The sequence below is a fragment of the Colossoma macropomum genome, unplaced genomic scaffold, assembly GCF_904425465.1.
Source record: "Colossoma macropomum unplaced genomic scaffold, Colossoma_macropomum, whole genome shotgun sequence".
Taxonomy (NCBI): domain Eukaryota; kingdom Metazoa; phylum Chordata; class Actinopteri; order Characiformes; family Serrasalmidae; genus Colossoma; species Colossoma macropomum.
In genome coordinates, this window is record NW_023494801.1 from 25,332,375 (window position 1) to 25,346,772 (window position 14,398).

General features: G+C 40.8%; 1 protein-coding gene across 1 annotated transcript; it reads right to left on the bottom strand.

Moving 5' to 3' along the window:
• Positions 1 to 1,225: 1,225 nt before the first annotated feature.
• cldni (claudin i) lies at positions 1,226 to 9,470 on the bottom strand. The gene is made up of 3 exons (XM_036589614.1): positions 9,250 to 9,470; positions 3,995 to 4,127; positions 1,226 to 2,300 (listed from the first exon to the last, which is right to left on the bottom strand). The coding sequence occupies exons 2-3, from the start codon at positions 4,124 to 4,126 to the stop codon at positions 1,797 to 1,799; spliced, it is 636 nt and encodes a 211-aa protein (XP_036445507.1). The 5' UTR covers position 4,127; positions 9,250 to 9,470; the 3' UTR covers positions 1,226 to 1,796.
• Positions 9,471 to 14,398: the final 4,928 nt, after the last annotated feature.

Here is a 14,398-nt window from a genome sequence, read left to right on the forward strand (position 1 = left end):
TTACAGAACTGCAATGACAAACGTTGGAATGGAAGGTGATACCATATTTATCGATAACAATACCCACTGGTAGCATATATAATGTGAATAGTAGAGGCCCTAGAACAGAACCTTGAGGAACACCATGTGTTACTTTTGTATGTGCAGATGATTCAGTGTCCGTCTACAATAAGAGGTTTTTGGTGCATAGGCAAGACTTTATTTCAGAGAGAAACTGAGTTCCTCATAAAACTCACCACTGATAGAAATAAGATTTTAAATAATCGAATGACATACTCAAATAATGAGCAATAAACTTTATTACAAACAAAAAATGAGGCCAATTGTTTCAACTCAACACACAAAATATCTTGACGTCATTGTACAATTCATGAATTTATTCTTTAAAAACATTAGTTTGCTTAGTTGTGTTGTTCTAATCTCTACACATTACAAAACAACATTAAATGTAGCTAATTATGACTTGAAAAGATTAGTTATTTTAGTCCTCACTAATATAGCAGTAACTGAAATGTATTTGACTTGAGGTTACATTTGTACACAAAATCTCTGACCAATGTGCTAAATGACCACCTGCAGTAGGATGTGAAGAGCATGTGACCATTGCAGGCATTTAATTATCGCTGGTCATTTTGTTGCTTGTGTTGCTGTTAGCTGCTCAAATGGACACCACCAGACTGAAGAGTCCAAACAAGGATGTGAAAATTATAGCATAGAAATTATAGCATTACGCTGCTGTCCTGAGAAAACAGTCCTCATCCAAAACACCAGCTAACCAGGAGAAAAGAAAACATGGGCCGTCCACCTCGTGTGGTTTTAAGGCTCTATTTTTAGCCCTACCTGTAGAGCATAAAGAGGACTCAAATACAGCTTGTGAGACATGTTCTCTCACGACAGCAGCGAATTTGCAAAGCACAGAAAAATATAAACACATAAACAAAAGTAAACATAAGCTGCAGCTTTTCCCTGATATAAATATTTACAGACCATCATTTCTCTGTCCTAAAATCTATGGTGCTTTTATTTATTCTATTGAATGCTTGAGTTTCCTGTGTCCTATATGTTCCCATCTCTGGCTACAGAGTCCCCATGTCCTGTGCATTGGTGTTCACATTACCAGGCCGAAGTGGCACTAACCTGCCTTGATGTGACAAATCTGATATTTTTAGATCTGAGCCGCTTTCATATGTGCTTCTAGACCGGATACAAATCCAATTCATGACCACTTGTGTCCACTCAATCCCTCGCCCCTCTAAGGCCTCATCTAAACGTCTGTTGAGCTAATACGGTAATGGGTGGCCTTTAAAATGGCCTGAAGGGAAATGGAGAGGCCAAGTGGACTGGTAAATCCAGTAATGAAATTGTGGATAGAAATATGTATTGCTTATTCGCACAAATGTGAACTATAAGTTTGGATTTGAGCAAAAAAAATCAGAATCAGCTTGTAATGTGAACGTAGCTTTAGAGCAGGAAAACATTACAATATACAGGGCAGGGGGAATCAAGAACCAGCACTACTCTTATCCAATTTCCCTCCAAAGCACATGTACATTGGGGGTGTAAATGTCTGACCTCAGGATTTTAGGTAACGATTCAATGCATTTGATTTGATTCTTTTGATTTGATTCGGAATTGCTTTTAAAAGAAGAAACACTGATAAAAACACATTTTTGGATCTTTATATTTGAAAATAGCCTAAGAATTCTGTCCTAGCTAAAAAATGAATGGATGCTATATCGAATATTATTATAAACAATGCAGTTGAATCACCACCTTTAGACCCTAAATTTGCCCCTCTAGACGTAGTTTTTGCTTGGGGCAGAGGCGCTGTTGCTGTAATATTTGGCGGTGCCTCCGGAGCTTCCGGAGCATGGCCGGCTGAAACAGCAGAGCAGGCCTCCGGCCAGCAGGAGCAGCACTCCACCGGCCCAGCCGATGAAGATGCAGGACCCCAGCTCCCTGCGGTTGGAGCTAGGGGTAAGCGGGTTGTTGAAGTTGCTGACTGTGTTGTTGGCGGACCAGCTGACGGGGATGATGAGGAGCAGGCCGGAGAGGAGCAGGGCCACGCCGGCCACCAGGCAAATTTTGGGCTTGGCGTCTTCGCTCTCGATGCAGGTGGTGAAGTCGGCACCAGCGAACAGTGCCAGCAAGCCTATCGCGGTCAGCATGCAGCAGATGATAGTCATGGCACGGGCGGCCTGGAGGTCAGAGCCCAGGATCAGCAGAGACTCGTAGGCCTTACACTGCTGCTGACCTGTGCTCTGCACCACACACTCCATCCACAGACCCTCCTGCTGAGTCTGAACACACAAACACGAACACATCAAGCATGAGAGGGCACTTCTTTGGTGCTTTCCTCACGTTCGTCCAGTAGTTTCAAATCAAATTCACACAGTTGTCCCCTTCCCCCAAATGCAGTCAGTCAGCCAAGACATGTTTATAGGTTATGTACAGTGTATGTGATGATGGAATATGACGCAGTATGGCCGCCGCTTTACATCGGCTTTTCTTTTGTATTGTTTGTGTGTATGTTTTGATGTTTCCCTGCTGGCTGAGGAGCCACCATATCCACCGAGATAGCAGACGAGAACGATTTTCCAACTGTGGTTTCTTGGGCTGGCGGTTTGGGTAAATCTACATCTCAGCCGTGATGCAGCCTGGGCCCACCACTTGAGTGATGCTGTATTGGGCTACGAGGCTCTCTGGGCTGGGGACCTGATCTACGTAACATCTCAGCCTGGACCGGCTGCTTGGTTGACGCCGCACTGCAGCTGTAGGGCTGCCTGGACCGGTAGTGTTTGGCTGCATGAGCAGCACTATGCTGCAGCTACGAGGCCTCTCTGGCCGGCTGCCTAAGTGACGCTACATCGCAGCTACGCGGCTGCCTGGGCCGGTCACTTGGGTGACGCTGCATTACAGCTGTGAGGCTGCCTGGACTGGTAGTGTTTGGCTGCAGGAAAATGCTGCCCCTTCTTGGCTAAGGACATTTTCAGCCTTTAAGGCTTCCCAGGCCGGCCTCCTGTGTGATGCAGGGCAGTTGCGTTGTGAGACTTTCTGTGTGACTCTATACTGTGGTCAGTGAAATCTCCTACGCTAGCTGTGGGAACCGTGGAGTGTGCGTGTGTGTGTGTTCTGTGTTATGTGTTGTCAATTATGTATTGATTGTCAACCGTCCTTGTGCATGGGAATGTGTCTTTTGAAAACATGACACCATACTGCCTATAAACATAGATGAAAGTCCTTTTTTCCTGCTATAAAAACCAGCATAGACCACCAGCAAAACCAGCATGAGCTAAGTTTTGGGGGCTGGAATTCTGGACAGCAGCAATGGACGTTCATATGCTGGTCTCCAGCAAAACCAGCATGTGTTTTGGATGCTGGTATGACCAGATATACCAGCACCAGACCAGCACAAACCAGTTTAGGCCAGCATTGAATGGTCTGTGCTGTTTTTTAGCATGGTTGCACTGCTAAAAAAACAGTGGCCTGGAAATGTGTGACATGAAATCACTCATCACGGCAAAATTTGCTAGCAAACGCAAGTATAGCTGGATCTTTAGAGTACTTGTCAAATGGCATGAATTAAAGATTGGCTTAGAGATTATAACCCAACATCCAGATAGCATGAGGCTAATTGCTTGGATGTGGCAGCTGCATTAGCCTCGTAGCTCCAGTTCGAAATTAAACACCACCAAACATGTCTTGGCTGACTGACCACATTTGGGGTGAGGGAGGGGGCTTGGTTTGAATCATTTAAGAGTAAGTAAAGTAGTAAGTGATGCCGTGTTTTGGCCCGATAGAGAAATCTGACACCTGTGATAGATAGATAGGCAGAGTGATTTCACAGTTATTTATACCATGTTACATCAATATGCGTAACCTCAATACAACAATGTTAAGTCTTTCTTCTTTCTTCTGTTACTTCTTTACTGTATGTGGACATTTTTTTTTCATCCAATATTCCATGAAAGGTATAACCAGAATGTATTTGTACCTGTGCAGTGATGATGTTCTGCCCGGTGAAGGACGACACCTTCCACTGGGGCATGACGCAGGTCACGATGCCGGCGATGAGGCCTAAAATGCCCAGCCCAACACATACGATCTGAATTCCTGAGGAACCCATCCTAACAGAGAGGGAGATGATAAAGTTAGTGGGATCTGCAGCACTAAATACCAAGCGTGGGCTCAAAGAAATGTACAACACTGGTGTAAAGTGAGGCAGAAGGAAAGCAAATATTATAGACATTTTTATAGCACTAATCCACAAGAGGCCATACATTACACTACGTTAACTTTTATGAATTTGGTGGACGCTCTCATTAAGAGTGCCTTACGATTTAATCAGCTTACAGAAAAAAGGCCATAAAATGCACCAATGTTTATACAGTGTCTATTACAGCTAGGCCAGGGCTCGGCAACCCGAATGTTAAGAAGAGCCATTTTGTCCTTTCAACAAAAATCAATCCACCTTGGGAGCCACAACATTTTATGTCCATTTTACCATCTTGGCTGTAAATGTGTCTCAGTATATGCTAGTGTAGTATGTACAATATAAGCTAAAAATGATAGCTAATATAAACGAAAACGCAGACTTACTTTGCTCTGCTTTAAGCTTTAGCTTTTCTCGCATCTCCGGCAGGAAACTTTTTCGCAAAAGTAGAACAGTTTCTTGTAAAATGTCTCTCAATGTTTAATTTTTTATGAGACTGAAGTCAGATTCTCATTCACCAGCTTCTTGTTTGAATTTTCCCGTTCCAACTTAAATGGTGCCTGAGGCGCCAGAATGTGACTGCTGCACCATTTAAGGTGGAACGGGAGAATTTGAATGTGGAGCTGGCAAACGAGACGCCGAATACAGTTTCATGACTTTTTAGTGTTTGACAGTTTCTTGTTGCAGATTAAATGTTTCAGGAAACCAGCTGGAGTGTTTATGTCTCTTTGAGGTTTTGTTAGCTACTAGCTAGGCCAGATTGTTGTCTGTGTTGCTGTGGTGACCAGCAGTCTGCGCTGATTTTCAGGGTTAAAGGGTGAATTAACTCCAGAGTTGTTGCTGAACCCTGAGGGAGGCCTTAAGTTTGTGGCGTAATTATCAAAGTTCAGTCACAAAAAACAAGAAAAAAAACTTTTCTTAACAGTGCTAATCTCTGCTAGCCCTCTGTGGGGTTTCTAATATTATGCATGGTGCGAATGTTTTGGTCATTTACTAATATTTGAAGCTTGTAAAAGACATTTTCTTCTATTAGAGCTTGAATGTGACAGTTTTACAGCAATTCTTTCAGTGAAAGTTCTGCTGCCGCTGTTTTCCAGTCCTAACAACTAACGGAAACCTGGTTAGACTACGGCTCGTGTTCACAGTCAGTTGCATATCTAGAACTTCCAGAAGGACTAGGGAGACTTTTTTTTTTACAAAGTTGATTATTATGAAATATTGATTACTGATCATTATAAAATAGCCCAATTGTTCTTTGTTGGGTTTGTACAGGGTTATAGACGGAGGTTCAAAAATTGAAACTGCTGACCGTAACTCAGCGTGAAGCAGGAAACAGAAGTGAATGTAAAGAAAAACAGTAGCTACATTTCCATCTAAGGGATTTTTCTATGAAAAAAGCTTCAAAATGTTTCTCGCTGTAGGCTTTGGAAATAAAAATTGTCAGTAAAATTGGAATTTTGAACATTTGAACATTTTCTCCATGTTTCACCTATGAAGCTGAAGAAGAGCTGAGAGGCAGCGTTTTGTTTTTATGCACCAAAGATCCAATAAACGTTACCAGTAAACGTCTGTCAGGCTCCTTCTGTCAGTGTTTTTAAAAAACATACTTCTTTACTTTAGTGTTTAAATCGTTTTTTCATTGTTTTCCTGTTAGTTGCATTTTTATTGTATTTTTTAATACTTTTATCTTGTGCTTTTTAATTGTAATTCTGCTATTCACTATTTGTTTATTATTTTTTGCTTTTATTTTGATCTTTTTCTCTTTTTCCTCTGTTGTTTTTACTTTGTATTGTGAAGCACTTTGAGCCACATTTTTAATTTATGAAAAGTGCTAAATAAATAGACATTATTATTATTATTGTTATTATTATTATTATTATTATTATTATTATTATTATAAAATATTCAATACTTTTGCACAGGCCACATTTTATTTTTTTTTAGCAAATAAACAGTAATAAGGCATTAAAATGTGTAGAAGTGTGTTTACTCACTTTTACCTAGATAATCAACAAAAACGTCGTTTGACCAAGGGTGCCAAAACTTTTGCACACAACTGTACACGAAATTAGAGAGCTTTTTTCACTGGTAAACTAGAGCATAACACGACAGTTTTTTTACGGGTAATGACATCATTACGAAACACATTTTTATCCCTAAAAACCAGTTTAAGGTAAAGAAGCTCCTCGACGGCAAAAATCGGAAAAAAAAAATTATTTCACTTATTTTCAGTTTATCTTTCACAAAATTGCACAGGGGTTCGATGGAAGCTACTGAGGTTGGTGCTGGGAGTTTTGCTAGCGTCTTGGTCAAAGATACAGAATTCCTGCCTGATTTCTGAGTTTCTGTCTTAATGCTAAAGACCTAACTTAGGCTTGCATAACACAGTGATGTGCAACACTACAGCTAAAAACCACCCTGTAGGCAAATATACACACGTATGTACACACAAAATGGCTCCCTGCCTAGAGTGCAATCCCACAGTGCTGAGCCCCTCCCTGTGAGCAGGTCCGTACAGGAATCTTATAGCTCTGAGCTACAGATGCTTCAAAACACACTGTGAGAAGCGCAGCTCCAGGCTCAAGTCCTGACAAGTTTTATCCGTCTACGCCCACATCGGCTCAGTCCTGCCACACCCAAAACCCCAGCCCAGCCGAGTCTCACCTACAGCTATGCGAAAAAAAAGTTTGGGCACCCTGGTCAAATGACATGTTATGAAAGTAAGCTAACACATCCCCCATAGAGAACACACGTCTGCACATTTAACACACGATTATTGTTTATTTGCTGAATTAAACACACTGGAAAAATAAAACACGGCCTGTGACAAAGTTACGGCGCCTTTTCCGCTGTATGTTTTATTTTTTCCGGTATGTGTTACTCAGTTTTTTACATAGAAAAATCAAGAAAACGTCATTCGACCGGGGGTGCACAAACTTTTGCACACTCATGCTCATATATCAAACCTCATATGGATCAGTTTGTGTGTTCGAACCTGTTCAGTTTGGTCCTTTTGAAAACAAAAATGAACCCCTTCAATAAGAAGCTCCAGGTTTCCACCAGCTTTCAACGATATTTCGAATATTTCTGTAGAAATAAGCGGTTGAGATGTAAACAAAGTCTTTCGGAGGGATTTGATGATAAGAACTGTTCACAGTGGTGCTGATAGGAACCAGACGTCCACCTCTAAAAGCTTCCTCACAGAAAGTTCCTACATGGTTATGAATTCACTGCCTGAAGTCTGAGACACTGATTTACAGTAGTTTCATGATGAAATTTTGGCCAAAACCAAATTTTAATCAATTTATTTTAATCCATTTATGGCGAAGGGAAACATAAAGGGCATTCTAAGCCAAAATAGTCCCCAAAGAGGTCTTATTTCTCAGGTTGACCACTAATTTACCATCATCAACATTCTGTATAAAAATTCTGTATGTTCACTGTTGATCTTGATTAGTAAATAAAATGGCTATATTGGTTTGAGCTAAGATTTTTTTTGTTGTTGTTCATGGCAGAGAGGTACAATCTGGGTGTGGTGGGGCAAAACAGTCCTCCAACGAAACTTTCTGAACTTCTTCCAGATTTTCCACTATTTTCCCATCATCAACATTACATATATAAACTCAGAAGACTCGTGTAGGTTCACTGGTGGTTTTGGATAGTAAATAAAATGGCTATATTTGTGTTGCAGTCATAGTGACCCCTGGTTCCTATCACCACCACTGTAAAGACATTGGAGTCTGTAAGTTTCTCTATAATAATACCACTCTGAGTGACTTTGTTTACATCTTGTGATTAAATTATTCAGAAATTTGGAAAAATTGGTGGAATTCCCCTTTGAAAACCACTTCGTATGAATGCAGTTTGCTTTGTTTGGTCTTTGAATGTAACAAGCGTCAGATTGCTGGAGGATAAAGGTTACTTTCACAACAGAATCTAAAAGAAGAGGAATTCAAAGCCCTTTTTAATCAGTATGAGCTCCTCATCTTACTGTCCACTCATTAAACAGCCCACATAGTTTATTCAATAAAGGACCATTGATTTGTGTCCATGTGTAATTTTTTCCTCTTCAGATTGATTCATAAAACACATAAACAGAAACAAATCCAGCAGTTTGTGCGGGTGAACGTGCCCGGGGCAGAGGACGGACGGTGAGTGGGCACAAACTAAATGACTAACAGTAATTACTGCTGTTTTTAGTCTACAGTGATTTGTTCAGCAGCTCTGTGGGTGACTGGCAGATAAACTCGCTGCAAGAGCGCTGTTTTTTTTTTTGCGTCTCCACAGTGTGAAGACGTCCCGCACCAGTTTGGAAACCTTATAGTCTTAAAGAATCTACAACTATAGAAATGTCCATCAAAACAAGCAACATATCTACATTGGATTTGTTAAAATAAAACGCTATGAACATGAATAGAACATATGAACATGAGCTCTACAGAGGAATAATTATCATTTCTATTTCTGAAAAGTCTCTCAGCAGCGTTTTGGCGCCTAACGGATTCCAGAGAGATTGTGCAACTTCCATTCTCATCAACAAACTGCCTAAAATGTCGTTATTACATTGTTATAACGTGTGCAAAACGATATCAAACTGGGAAAAATAAAAGCACTCAAATGTACACATTAAGTGATCTATATTTTAACATAATAAATGTACATTTTTAAAACTTTAACCCTTAAAATGCCAGATCAAATGTTTATTACACTTCTATAACTTAAAATAAAATAATATAACAATAATTATTATACTGTATTCCATGTAATTACCGAGTAATAAAGCCTATAATTTAAGCGGCTAATTCACGTTAAGCCTAACCTCTTCTTTTTCAAAACCTTTGGAGCTCAAATCAGCTCAATCAGAGAAAGATTGTTTGTGAATCCATTCTTTAATAATTCAACTACTGAAGTAATTTAAATATGAACTATTATGGTCTCAATAAAGCAGGTATGAATTATCAATTAATACATTAATTATGAATCTAATGAGCAGGTTTCTGCTGCAGAGAGAAACAGAGGACAGACTGTGAAAGTACCTGGATGTTCTCTGAGGAGCTGGAGAGATGTTCTGGAGATGTTCTGCTGGTCTGGACGCTCGGTCTGGAGTCTTGGCGCTGGGTGATGGGGATGGATGTGTGCAGGTGGAGTGACTGTGATGGAGAAATCTTTTTAGAGGAATGTTGGGGGGAGTAGGGCGGGCGAAAGAGGCGAGACTGGACTTGTCTTCTCTCTCTCTATCTCTCTCTCTCTCTCCCAGCCTTTAGTTCCAGATCTATCTTGTGTAACAGACTTTTTTTATGTTGAAACTATGACGCTATCATACGATCCCACAGTCAGATAGAGGTGATGCTACAGGTTGGAAAAAAACATGCATAGTTTCAGAGTAAAGCATGAAACACGTGAGTGTAATAAAACTGCTCTGTTTCACTACAAACCACTACACACGCTCAGAAAAGGGTACGAAACTGTCACTGGGGCAGGGCCCCTCTTAGCACTGGGGTGGGACTCACAAGAGTACATCTCAGTACCTTTAGTCAGGGAACATAATTGTACCATAATCCACTGAAATGATATGTTCTAAGCTGTACTGACTCCACACACCCCGTCTCGCCTCCAGGCTTTTATTTTACTGTTCTGTTTTAAAACATTCGGTTATGAAAAGATACAAATACGAACTTTTCACCTGGAAAAACTGATTTAAGGGTCACAATCAGACCTTAAAACCACTGTTGAACCTTTGAGGGAACATTTATACTGTTTGTACCTTGATGCATGAAAAATGTACCTGAACAGAACCTTCATTTCTAACAGTGTAAAGCCCCTCTAGTGACCCTCTTAGGAAAAGTAATGCATTTCTGCAGCTCACTGAGGCATGAAAAAAAGATCCAAATGCCATGACTTAGTAAGATGTGGAAATGAGATAATTAAGTCAAGTAGTATATATCCTACACCTGTGCGACAGCCCGATTTATGACACCCCTCTCTGTGACAGGTCAGTTTGAGGGACAGGTCTGCCTGGGGTTGGGTGTTTTACGACACCCTCCTAACCCCACCCCCTCTACCACCAACATTTGTGTTGAGGGAGCAGGGTGTGGCTTACATATGTTGTATTTAAGCATTATTCTCATAGGCGGATCGCATGACTATTGCTGCATAATGTCTTCTGCAAGTTTAAATCAAACCGTTCTTAGCGTTTCTACAGCAACGGCGACTGTTAGTTCTTGTGGTAGTGAAAACAATTTGGAGTTTGTGCCGAGGAAGAGCCGGTATCGCGATGCATTCCATTGCCGGTCTCACAAGCGTTACGGGGATGTTAAGATTAACCTCTTTGATTCTCTGGCTTATGACGTTTGTGGGGATGGTCAAACAGAATCACCGCCCTCCGCAATGTCTGTTTAAAGGGTCCCCCCATCCATATTGAGGCATACAGCTTCAGTTTCTCAGCACTCAAGCCAACATGTTTGAGGATTTTCATCCATTAGGCCACCCCGACAACCACGGGCCTCAGTGGTATAGAAATTATCAAGGGCCGGACGTTGATTACGCACCGCTCGACACTGCCAGCGGTCCTGTAAACTACAGCCATGACGAACCAGCAGCGGCCATCGTGACATCAGACCACAGCATCTCGGGCCATTTCAGCAACGATACCAACACAGATGGCGATACAACGTGCGGCGGCAATCAGCCAACACCATCCAACACATCAGACAACAACAACTGGTTCGACCATTTGTGTGAAGATTTTGCACGTGCAAATATGACTTTCCTGCATACACCGTTTTTTTTTCACCGGTGCCAGCATGCATGGAAGATGATGAAACGCTCGTCGAAGCTCCTGAATGCATGCCTATACCCACATCACCCGAAGATGTGGATGGCCGAGTATGTGCTACAGGATTAAAACTTATCAAGTCTGCTGTCGTTGTAATCTTACAACATATCATAAACAACAAACTGAAGGAAACGTGTCTTGGTTGTGAAGTGGACCACCCCAGTCAACTTCGACATTCGTGTCTGTTTGAGCCGGATATCTTCTTCTTTGAAAAGTATTATGACGATATAACACAGACATTGTTCACGCCTGAATTGAAACATGCTATCGCGGGGCTTCTAAAGTGTTTTGGAATACATCTGCCTCTTCAAAAAATTCAAGGATGCGCTGAAACAGTTGTCTGTGAATTGCGGAGCGAGCCATACATTGTGGAAAAGTTGCATGAAATAAGAGAAAATCTGGTTGATCACATATCTGGGGAGTTTGTCGCTGACGCTGTTGATTGTTGGAAAGCTGGTTCAAACACCTGCAGTGCTGTTTAAGACAAATGGGGAATGTTTGTGGATTCCAGGGTCTGGCGGGCCATGTGTTGAAACACCGTGTGAACTGCGAAATGACCAATTTGTTGTATAAATGTATGGAGGACTGTGTGGTCGATTTTAGACTCTTTAATAGTGTGTATGAAGTTGAAGCTGGTGCAACGTAACACAGTTACGTCTAGATTCTGACAAACCGCCTCATGTAACTGTCAGGAGGTTGCTGTCTTTGATGCCAGAGAGCAACAATACAATGAAAATCAGTCATGTGTTTTGTCTGTGTACATATGTATTAGATGTTTGTGTCTTAAGTCTTTCAGCAAATAAACCAATTAATGTTTGTAAAGTGGTTGAAATACTTGTTGAATACTTGGTTGAGAAAAATGTTGATGTATGTGTGGAATTTCTTGAATTCATTGATGCTTTGTGAGTTGTGAATAAAACAGCAAATCAAACAAAATTTTGGGTCATTATTTTCAGTGATGGCGTCTGTGAACATGTCAGATCTTATGAGAGCCGCTTATTACACACCTTCAAATTCTGGTTCATTAGGTGGTAAAAACCGTTTGAAACAGGCTGTTTTAGAGGATAAAGGTGTGCGTCTGTCTGATCAACAGGTTTCAGATTGCTTAGCGGGTGAAGATGCATACACCCTTCACAAACCTATACGGCATAATTACAGAAGGAACAGGGTGGTGGTATACAGAATTGACTCACAATTCCAAGCCGATCTTGTTGATATGAACGCATATTCTAAGGAAAACGATGGTTATAAATATATGTTGACGTGTATTGATGTATTTAGCAAATATGCCTGGGTCCGGTTGTTAAAAAATAAGTCGGGTTTGGAAGTCGCTAACGCGTTTGCGTCCATACTAGCCGAGGGTAGAGTGCCTCAAAAATTACAGTCTGACAGGGGCAACGAGTTTTTTAACAATCATTTTCAAAACCTGATGTCAAAAAACAAAATTACGCATTTTGCTACAGGTAGTGAACTAAAGGCTAGTGTCGTAGGGCGTTTTAATAGAACTCTAAAAAGTCGTATGTGGCGAAATCTAACGGCTATAAATTCCAAAAGGTACATTGATGTTTTACAAGACATGGTGTGCGGTTACAACAACAGTCACCACAGAAGTATAAAAATGAAACCAGCTGATGTGTCCAAAGACAATGAAACTATTGTGTTTAAAACGTTGTATGGTGTGAGAGACGGGCTAAGCAAGAAAACTGTGTTTAAGTACAAGGTGGGTGATGTTGTGAGAATTTCCAAAGTCAGGGGTCCGTTTGCAAAGGGTTACGAGGAGAACTATACACATGAATTTTTCACAATTTCAGAGTGTATCCCTCGTCAACCACCTGTTCATAGATTGAAAGATTATGATGATGATGTTATACAAGGTTGTTTCTATGAAGAAGAGTTGCAAGAAAATAAATGTGCCTCGAGATAAAACATTCAAAGTTGAAAAGATTTTAGAGAAGAAAAAAACATAAAAATATGGTTTTGGTGAAATGGCTAGGATGGCCTCCCAAATTCAACAGTTGGATTCCTGAAAAGGATGTGGTAGATATACAAAAGCCTTAAAAGACATATTTCATTTGTGAATGCAATCATTACAACAAATGACAAACATGGGTGACAATGGTTTTTGCATTACTTTGCCATGCAACTCATCGATGTCTGTATACCCTGACAACCAAATTTCTAATTACAGAACAAAACTGGCAAAACCAATTGATTTAAAAGGTAATTGGGAAGTGGGTGTTTTAGAGTTTCAGTACCCACGGACGTGGAAAACATTTGATGAAGATGACGCAACATTTATGGTGATCGATAAAATTGCTTCAAAAATAACAAAAATAAAATGACCTATCGGATATTATAAAGACATATCCATGTTGATTGATGAGATCAATTTTAAAATATCATCACATTCAGTATTTATTGGTTACGATCAAATAAGACACAAGGTTTATATCAAGACAAGACCTGGCGTAGGTTTAGTATTTGATGGAAAACTAGCTATTGTCTTAGGTCTAAAACCAGGGGAGATGCTAAAATCTGCGTCTAAAACGGTTCGAGATCAAGAAGGTTTTCAGAAACAGTACGCGCCGCACCCAGCCGACGTCTATGGGGGTTTCTACACACTGTATGTTTACACAGACATCATCGAATACCAAACAGTTGGAGACTCCTTTGTGCCTCTGTTAAGATGTGTACATATATCAGGGGACATTCACGATGTTGTCACTGTTAGATACGACAAGCCACACTACGTGTCGGCAACTAAGACCCACATTAGTGACATTACAATAGAGGTGAAAACTGATCAAAACCAACACATCAATTTTTCATACGGGAAAGTGGTTGCAAAACTACATTTTAGACCTGTAAAACAACCAACAGGGTTTTAAAATGGATGCATTCAATGCACACGCTATGGACCCTGAACGCTATGTTTCTTACTACCAAAATCAAGCGGGCAGTATCATGCCTGGTTATGCAGGTAGTCCAGCTATGTACGGAGCTGGCTTTGGTGGTATTTTTAGAAATGTATTCAGAATGGCTATACCGTTGTTCAAGAGGGGCTTTAGTATAGCCAAACCGCATCTAAAAACATTGTAAACGATATAGTCAGCAACGGTTTGACACATGCAATGCGAAACAACCAGGACGGATCAGACATGCTAGTAATGGCATGAAAATCTGTGAAACGACCCCCTGGAAAGAGGCGTGGTCGCCCTGCTAAGAAAACCAAGTGTGAGTTGAAAAAATGCATAGATTCAAAAAGGAAGAGAAAGGGGAAACAGACCAAACGAACACCCCGAAGAAAGGCTGTCAGTACTATTTTCTGAACATGGCTCTACTTCATCGCA

Excerpts from the sequence above, each read along its gene's own strand:
- cldni (XM_036589614.1), bottom strand. The coding sequence starts at position 4,126 with ATGGGTTCCTCAGGAATTCAGATCGTATGTGTTGGGCTGGGCATTTTA. Across the intron at positions 2,301-3,994 it reads AGAACATCATCACTGCACAG|ACTCAGCAGGAGGGTCTGTG; the intron begins GTACAAATACAT and ends TTGTGTGTTCAG.